Source organism: Xyrauchen texanus, chromosome 1, assembly GCF_025860055.1.
Source record: "Xyrauchen texanus isolate HMW12.3.18 chromosome 1, RBS_HiC_50CHRs, whole genome shotgun sequence".
NCBI classification, from domain to species: Eukaryota; Metazoa; Chordata; class Actinopteri; order Cypriniformes; family Catostomidae; genus Xyrauchen; species Xyrauchen texanus.
In genome coordinates this window covers 9,753,476-9,762,922 of record NC_068276.1, presented here as the reverse complement: position 1 = coordinate 9,762,922, position 9,447 = coordinate 9,753,476, and the positions used below count along the sequence as shown (strand labels likewise).

Genomic DNA, 9,447 nt, shown 5'->3' with positions numbered 1-9,447 from the left:
CCAATTAGCTGGATAATGCTGCTAAACAGCATTGAAGTCTAAAGAGGGGACAAGACTTGACCTTAATTTAAAAGGTGTGGAACGGCAATTAACCGGAGCACCCAAGCTTGGACGATGAGGGCACCTGCCTCAACTTTCCCACGATTTTTATCCTAGATCATGTTTGTCAGACATTTTAATATATAAAAAGTCATTTGAGAATAATGAACAGTTTGAAAATTTGAGTGTAACGATTATGAATGAATATAGAGACACAACAACTAATGAATGAATGAATAAATGACATTTAAGACTCACTTAAAAAAATGGAACATAAGAAACCAAGGGGCATTTATTAAATATAATAAATAAATCCATGTGTATTCTTCAAAATTAAGACCAGCATCATTTGTTTGCAGATGCCACTGATATTTCATTATTATCAAATGCAATAACATTCATAAATTTTTTTAAGAGTGTCCAAGGGTGTCAAAAAACTTTTTGTTGCCACTGTATATAAATAAGTGCAAATATCATTGTTTGTCAGCTTTATGATGGTCAGCATCTGGGAAAATCCAACTCTAGTACATGGAACACTATCTTTAAACATGGATCACAGTTAACTTTCAGCAAGATCGTTTGCACATGGTTTGAATAACACAACAGGAAACCCATCTTTCTGTTCCTGCTTTCCCCATTTTTTTTTTTTTTTTTTTCATTTTTCCTATCCTACTTTGCCTTACATTTTCCTTCCTGTACGTACTCTCTCTCTCTATCTCGATCTGAGCCTTGCCCTCATTAGGAAGTGTTTAGAAAGCTGCTGAAGTGAGAAATGGGCCTGCAAGAGCTCGTTGTCCTAATTAAACTTTGACAAGAAGAGTGACAAGAAGCAATGGAGAGGAAACAATAGCAACAGTGTCCGAGAATGAGCCCAAAGCTGGGAAAGTCTTTGTGCCACCGAAACAAAAGCATTTGTTTGCATGTATTCAACTCCATTCAACTTCACCAGGCCCAGGTGCAAAAACCAACTTTGTGATGAACATCAGAACGCATCACACCTTGGCCCATCTAATGCCAGACCCGCAGTCACTTCAAATCGGTGCCTACACGAGCAGATCAAAGCGACTTTGTTACAATGTAAATATTGCTTGAGAAATAATTCACACTCATTACTTCCAATGCATGACATAAAGACAGCCAATAATTTTTGTCCAAATTGTGTAAGCGTTTTAAATAGTATATAACACTCCTAAAGTTTGATCTAAGATTCCCTGAAACGTCTTGATTATCAACTTTGTGATTCATAGTGGAATCATATACCTGAAAAATATCATGTTGTCTGTTGAATAGACTGATTCAGTTGCAGGTGGTACTCAGCACCAGAGACACTGTGTGTCACAGTGGGTGGAGTGCACACTTGCCCAAAGGGGGAGGACCTTTAAAAGTTCTTATAAAGTCTGCTGGGTGTAGAATCATGTTCAGTGAACAGTGATCTGTAATCTTCAACTCTACACTATTTCACTGCATCTAAACTATTATGGCACAGAATGGAACTATAGAAAACAGGGTGTCTCGTAACGAGTCCCCTCCACCTCTGCCTCAACCTGTTAAAATCTCTGAGATTAAACACACTAAGGTAAGAGTTTTTTATAAGTTTTAAATAGTAAAACATGCCAGTCCAAGTGAAAATTTGGTATCAGTATGATTTTTTTTATCTGATTTGCATAATATCTTGTCAAGAAAATATTTGAAAAACTTTAAACATGCACTCTTTAAAATAAAGGTTCCCATTATAAACAAAAAGGAACATTGCAGCCTGAAATCATAAGAGAACCTAGGAAGTTTTATAGTCTAGTTCTTTATAAACCTATGGACTAGTGTTTCAAAGAACCCAGAAAGATAAAAGGGTTTATTTCTTTACTATTATTTCTTTATTTTTGTGGTGTGTTTAATGGAGGATATGCTTTGAACAACAGAATGCACATATGTCCCGAAGTCATGTTTTATGTTTACAGTGATGAACAACTTGTCTTACTGTAGTCTAACTGCATTTGTTGCAGATTTTTATCAATAATGAATGGCACACCTCAATCAAAGGAAAGAAGTTTCCTACATTCAACCCTGCAACAGGTGTGAAAATCTGTGACATCGAGGAGACAGATAAAGTAAGATTAATTTGATTTAGTTGGCCTATCTAATTACTAATGAATTATGGATATGCATGTAAAACTTATTTGATTTATATATATATATATATATATATATATATATATATATATATATATATATATATATATATATAAATGTAACAATTAAAATTATGTATTTATGTGGTAGTATGCCTGTTACTGCAATTATTTTAATAACTATTTAATTGACTTGGCATTTTATTAAATTAGATTATGTAATTAGATAGCATTATTAATTATTAATTATGTAGGCTAATATGAATTGATTTATTTATGTAATTGACTTTTTTTATATTTATCTAAAATTATTTAAAGTTTAATTTTTGTTTTGTTATTTTTTTTATGTATTTTTTTTTTTTACAAGAAATAATCTGTCATGTAATAGTAAAAAGTGTTCCGGCACATTATAAAAACTACATTTTTAATATCTTTTCCGTGATCTTTCCAGACGTTTGTCATAACCGGGTAATGTTTTTTATTTTTTATTATTTTGATTCAAACCTTTTCTCAAAAGACTAGTTTAGCCAAAATTATTTAAAAAGTCGTGATCAATTTATTGAAAATATCTAAAAAATTGTTAGTTTACAAATTGGGTATGGCTGTTGTTTGTCACTCATACAGTAACACTTAAATTATTTATCCATATATTTTTTTAAGATTATTTTGTGCACACATTAAGCCCACACATGCCCTTTAAGCCCAATTTCAACTTTGAAGTGAAATTAAATAAAAAGAAGCCCTAATTTATTTATGCCTTTTTATATATTTAAATAAGTCTATTTGATCCTTGAGTGTTAGTTTTTAATTGGAAGCCAATCAGATGAGCCAAAGTGTTGTTTAGGACTGCCTTTATGCATGCATTCCCTAGCGACCACACAAGAAGTGGAAGATAACTTTGGTGTTAAAAGACCCTGCAAATAAACACATATTTTATCTATGTACAATCAATTATTAGGTAATTATGCACGATTTACGTAAATTTAAGAGATTAACGGTTTGGTCAGTGCATTTAATGAAATATCAGACTGATGATACCTTTTAATTTGAAATGAAAAAATTATTATTTTGATCTAGCATATAGCCCAATCAATCAGCCTGATCAATGGACTGGCTTCATTATGTGGTGTTCAGCCAAAGCATCAAGCATTTTCACCATGCCCTCTTTACATTTATTGTTGTATATTATTACATACAGTATAAGTCATAAATAAGCCATAAACTGTTTTTCATCATGCAGTTTTTTTGTAAATTAGCATTTATGTAAGGTGGCCTTGAGTGGTACATTAGCACTAAAACCAAGCTACGCATGAGTTTTAATGAGAATAGCAAATCATTACAGTACATGAGTAGATATTTTTTGAGAGATCTTTTAATTTAATTAATATATTTTATATCTATGGGCTTTTTTATTCCACTGTCATGCATGTAGTAAGTAATATGAACATTCTTAGCCACAAATCACTGCTGTACCTTTTAAGCCCACTATGCGTCCTTTAAGCCCAGATCAGTGTTTTTAGTTTGGCATTTCTTGGATTTAACTGATAATTCTAACCATTAATTCTGATCGGATGAGACTTTTTTGAAGCTGTTGTAAGATGACTATAACACACATCTAGAATAGTACATCCTGTATTAAAGTGTGAATAGACTATTTATTAATTGAGATTATTATTGTTAATACATTAAACTGCTTTTTAAATATTGGTGAATTTCATCATATTGCTTTTGCCGCCATTTTGTAAAAAGCAATAAGCAACTCAAGCTTTGCATTGTGCCTAAGAACACCTCTTAAAAATTGCTGTAGTGCCAGGACTTGGTTTTTTTCATTATTGCCGTTGCATCCGTTTTATAAAAGCAATATGCCACTTACATCTGTGCGGTACCGTGATTTTACCACAGGTAAGGTGGATACAGGCACTCTACTTCGCCTCATGCCAATGACCCTGTCCCAAATGGAACACTATGCCCTTGCGTTCTTCAAGTCCATTAAGGCCACGAGTCCATATCAAGTATGCCATTTTTAGCAGGGCCTAGAATGCCTCTTTTCCTGTGGTAAAGTCACTGAATCATAAAAAATGTAAATAAATATCACAAAAACATGTACATTTAATGTTTTAGTGGTGGTAAATGTATTAGTCTGTTCACCAAATACCTTTACTGTTCACCTATTGATTTATTTACATAACATAGAAATCATTATTTTGTTGCTGAAAATTTTAAATTATGTTTACAAGTCATGTTAGAAATGTTTTACCAATTGATAACAATAAAATATAGATAATCTTTTTTTATGATTAACTGGAACACCCATGGGCTCATGTAGCCTACCGTTTAAGCCCATTCCAGACTTTTCCCACATTTCATGAAATATTATTATTTAACTTTTAAGAAAAAGTTGGAATTGACATTTAAAACCTCAAATAAAGTTTTTTGGGGGAAACAGATTTTGGTGGGTTTAACGAAATTCCCTGATATTGTCCGGTTTTCCATGGCCGTGTATGAACCCTGAATAACTAAACAGCAATTTCTTATCGTTATCATTATTAATCAGCAACTCCCTCAAGTTTGATTTACCTTTCCTTTAACGCTGTATTTGACAACCTAGTCTGAAGTCTTAATTTGGATGTTTTGATGAGCTCAGGCTGATGTGGATAAGGCGGTGGAGGCTGCCAAAGCGGCCGGTAAGAGAGGCTCTGCGTGGCGGATGATGGATACAACGAGCCGGGGAAGATTACTGCACAGACTGGCTGATCTGCTAGAGAGGGAGCGCAGTGTGCTCGCGGTGAGACTCTCTTCTGCTCTCCACACATGACAAATAAACTATGCGCGCGCTTTTTGTAAGGGGCACTGTTTTGTGCATTGACGTTTTTGTCAATTTTACTTCTTTTTTCAATTTTCTTCAGTTTCTTCGGTTTCATATTTGACATTAAATAGTTGACATAACAGTTGATGTCTTTCAGATGTGACATATTTTATTTTTGACGGAATTATAACCTAGATCACGTCTAATTTTATATAGCTTGTGTTTTCTTGAGGTTTTTTAACATTCTGCTGATTTTTTTTAATCATTTTTATTTATTTATTTAAAATTCAAATGTGGCCCTATTCAGAATAAGGACTAGGCCTATACAAATCTAAACACTAGTTCAGTACATCTTGGAGGGTAACTCAAATGCATCTCCACATAATCTGATTTTACCAACCCAACAATAGAAACTTAATTATTTTAATATTAAAATTGACAGCCTCAGCAGACAATGCAAGTAGGCTGAAATGTTGTTAAGGTTAAAATAGTAGGTATACGCCTACAATAAAATGTAAACTTAAAATACAAAGAAGGGGATTTAACCCCCCCTCACTAAATAATCAAAACTAGCAAGTACAAACATACACACATACACACACACACACACATTATTTATACCATGATTAATGGAAACATGTAAATACTTCATGTTTCCAAAATTCAAGCCAAATCTATGCCCTTAAGCCTATCTATAAAGAATACCCCATCAAGAGTGTCCCACACTCTGTTTGTAGCAGATAAAAGTGAGCACAGCACTAATTCACGTTGTAGCACGCACTACATATTATGTATTTATTTGTTATTATTTATTAAATAACAGTCTTTTTCTGTTTAATAATCACACTGGTCCCAAGATCCAAACGATATGAATCAGCCGCCGAGTGGCACTTCGAGGGGAGAAAAATCTTAATAGTCATGTTGTAAGATCGTGTCAGACATCATTTCTAATAAAAATTATTTAAAAAGTGAGTTTACAAACGTTATGTTTTAGTCACACCACACACCTTTCAGCCCTCCAATGCTCTGACTGTGGATGGTAAAGTCTTTGATGGGAATAGGACATAGGGATGATCACGCACCTCAAGTCCATAGGAATGGAACACACCTCAAGTGAAGTAGCAACCTGCTTTTGCGGAGTTGAGAAGATACCATCAAAAACATTATACGGAAACAAGTGATGCTCTGTGATGCATCACTTTCTTAGATCAAAAATACCTCCAACATAGTATTTTGTATTGTGATTTGAGGTTCTGAATAAAAGCACTTAATTTCATAAAAATTATATATTATGATGAAAATGAATTGGTCTATTTTCATTTGATAAAAATTTTCATGAATTAATTTATTTAGAAACCATTTTAATGATAAATTTGAAAAAAAAAATGTTTTTGAATATAGAATAATAAAAAAAACATGCAAAAAAAAAAAAAAAAAGCAAAAAAACAGAAGTATTGTTACTCATACCCCTTCTTCAAAAAACGGTATTGGAACATCCCTAATAAAGATGAAATACATTTTATTAAACACGAAATATGCAGTATTGTGCAATACAACAACAATTGAGCCTATACAATATTTTATAGTACATTTAATAAAGTATTTGGAGTACAGATTACATCAAAACTACTGTATAACAGACATGCACTAAAAGCCACAAAATGTTTGATTTCATGGGGTCTTTAAATAATTTATTAATGAGCTCACCTTGAACAGTGGCGTGAAGCTGTTTACACTCGCAGCTTCGTTATTCATAATGGGCCCATTCTAATGCTAGTAGTGTTGTGCACGTGCAGTGCCACACCTCTCTGAGTGTGTTCATCAAACACTGGAGCAGATGTTAGTGTTGCCAGTGGCTTGCTTTTGAAGTGCTGTCAGTAAATTGTTTTTACAAATGCTTCAGGAGTTGGATTTGCATGCCTTTAAAATGTATCTATCTATCTATCTATCTATCTATCTATCTATCTATCTATCTATCTATCTATCTATCTATCTATCTATCTATCTATCTATCTATCTGTTTGTCTGAACCCTCTTCTTCTCCCCATTGTTTTTTTATTTCTGGGTACAGTATAGCATTGCTATGATTATACATAATCAAAGCCTTGCTTGAGTTAGTTTTCACCCTGTTCTACTGCCAGATCATATTAGTGACTGCATTTGTGAATTAAATTGTACAGATGTGAGTGAAGTAATGTTTTCAGATTGCATGTGATTGCTAATTGCAAACATGTCCTATGATTCATCACTGGAGTATAGCTAATTTACAATAACTCTTAGCTCTAAATAGGGAAATAAATAACATATTTGGAGATGGTTAGATAGAGATGGAGAGGAAAAATTATTTCCTTCTCATAATTCTCTCCCTCATTATTAAGTAATTTAAAGTGCCTGTTACAGCCGTAGGTTGAGCAAATGGGACAGATCAAATGTAATACATAAGTATTCATCACAATTAGACTCATGCCAGATTGTACAATATGATTCCCTAGCAAACCGATTCTGAAGCCTTTAAGGGGTTTTTCTTCTAGTTACTTACAGAAATGCAAACGCCAGGGATCTATTTCATTTGATTAATTTGGTGCGTCAGTAGCTTGAGATGGTAAATGCAAATGATATAGATTAATCTTGCTTTTGAACTGTAATCTAATTTTGAGTCTCTAACATTATATATTGTTTTGAAGCATGCATGGTAATAAGAAGTGATGGCCATCATTCCATATTACAGCTCGGAATCTCGCAAGAGAGTGAACTCTGCCAATAGTCTTATTTTTCTTCTTTTTTTTTTTTTTTTACTGTTTTGCTTCATATCCCCTCATTGTTTTTATTATTAGAGGGCAGCAGAATATATATATATATATATATATATAATAATAATATATATATATATATATATATATATATATATATATATTGTTATTGTTATTGTTATTGTTTAATTGTGGAGCTCTAAACTGTCCAAGCGCATAAAATTCTTGCCATTTTATTATTATTATTTTATTACTATTATTAAATTTGTAGCTCTCAAAATGAGCATGCTTTTTGAAAATGGCCTACAAAAATTTGAAACAGATTGCTAATAAATGTAATTTTTTTTGTGCTTTTTGTTCCTTAAATTGGTTTGCAGTAATTGAACCTAATACCGTATCCCTTCATTTCTAGACTCTAGAGTCAATGGATACTGGCAAACCCTTCCTGCATGCTTTCTTTGTTGATCTCGATGGTAGCATTAAAACCCTGAGATATTACGCCGGCTGGACAGACAAGATTCATGGCAAGACCATGCCAGTTGGTGAGTATCAAAATGAACAGCCATGGTGCCAATTACTATTTCATACCCTGCTACAGGAATGTTTGGGTATCATTATCCTCCATCATTTGGAGAATTTTGAATGTGTCACATTCTTACTTGTGTTTTCAATCAAATTAGCTGATTTAATTAGACCACTGACCTTCTGTTGTGTGGACCAGGTTTGTGCAAAATTATGAATTGAAAGTAATATTTTGCCAAAATAAAAATTCTGCCATCATTTACTCACCTTCATGTCATTCCAAACCCCTATGCCTTTCTTTCTTCTGTGGAACACAAAACAAGATGTTAGGGACTGCAAATTATAAGGGACTGACAGCCCTAGTCAGCATTCACTTTCATTGACTGGAAAACATATTCTGCTTAACCTCTTAACATCTCCGTTTTCAATGGAAGAAAGAAAGTCACACATGTTTGGAACAATATTAGGCTAATTAGATTAAATTATGACAGATTTATAAAAATGGTGTTTCAACAAACATTCAGTAGACTTTCAGTAGACTGTATATAGATTTTTTGAGCTTTATTAATTACCTTTTAATTAACTGATGTTCTCAACAATAATGTAAGTAGGTCATTAATAGAGATCTATATACAGGCTACTGAAAGTCTACTGAATGTTTGTTGAAACACTGTTTACTAGCTATAGCAAGCCAGTTCATAAGTCACTTATAATCAGTTAAATATCTGCTTGGTACCATCAAAATAAAGTATAAAAAATGTTTTTTAATAATAATTATTAAAAACCATTAAATGTATACACATTTCTATAAGTTGCATTTCAAATATTGATTTTTATTATCATCTAATATTTCTTTGAATACCCCTTATGTTGTGTGTATGATAACATATTTTGGGTAATTCATAATGAAAAATTAAATGTATCATAAAAAAATACACTTTTACACAATTATGAAATTTATTTCTGCTTCCTTACAATTTGTAATTACAATTTCTATTTCCCATTTGTTAACTCAATTCAAATTTTATTACATTTATAAAGCATTCTCGATTCTGAGTGGTGCGCAACCAAGGTGTGTACATGACAAATGCATCCAACTTCTATAAATGAATTAATCAGTATAAGAGGGAAGATAGGTTCCCTAGCCCTGCGTGGTATGTCATCGCCCCCCACCCCCACCCAATTCTTCCTCTTCCCCCAGCAT

The 9,447-nt window shown here is 32.8% G+C and overlaps 1 protein-coding gene across 1 annotated transcript in view; it reads left to right on the top strand.

Annotated features, from left to right (window-relative positions):
- Nucleotides 1–1,472: 1,472 nt before the first annotated feature.
- The window catches only part of aldh1a3 (aldehyde dehydrogenase 1 family, member A3), a 32,464-nt gene continuing 24,489 nt past the window's right edge, over nucleotides 1,473–9,447 (top strand). Inside the window, exons 1-4 of the mRNA XM_052129562.1 lie at nucleotides 1,473–1,615; nucleotides 2,040–2,144; nucleotides 4,810–4,950; nucleotides 8,134–8,263. Of these exons, the coding sequence (XP_051985522.1) occupies nucleotides 1,517–1,615; nucleotides 2,040–2,144; nucleotides 4,810–4,950; nucleotides 8,134–8,263 (475 nt within the window). The 5' untranslated portion in view covers nucleotides 1,473–1,516. The remainder of the gene's footprint in view (nucleotides 1,616–2,039; nucleotides 2,145–4,809; nucleotides 4,951–8,133; nucleotides 8,264–9,447) is intronic.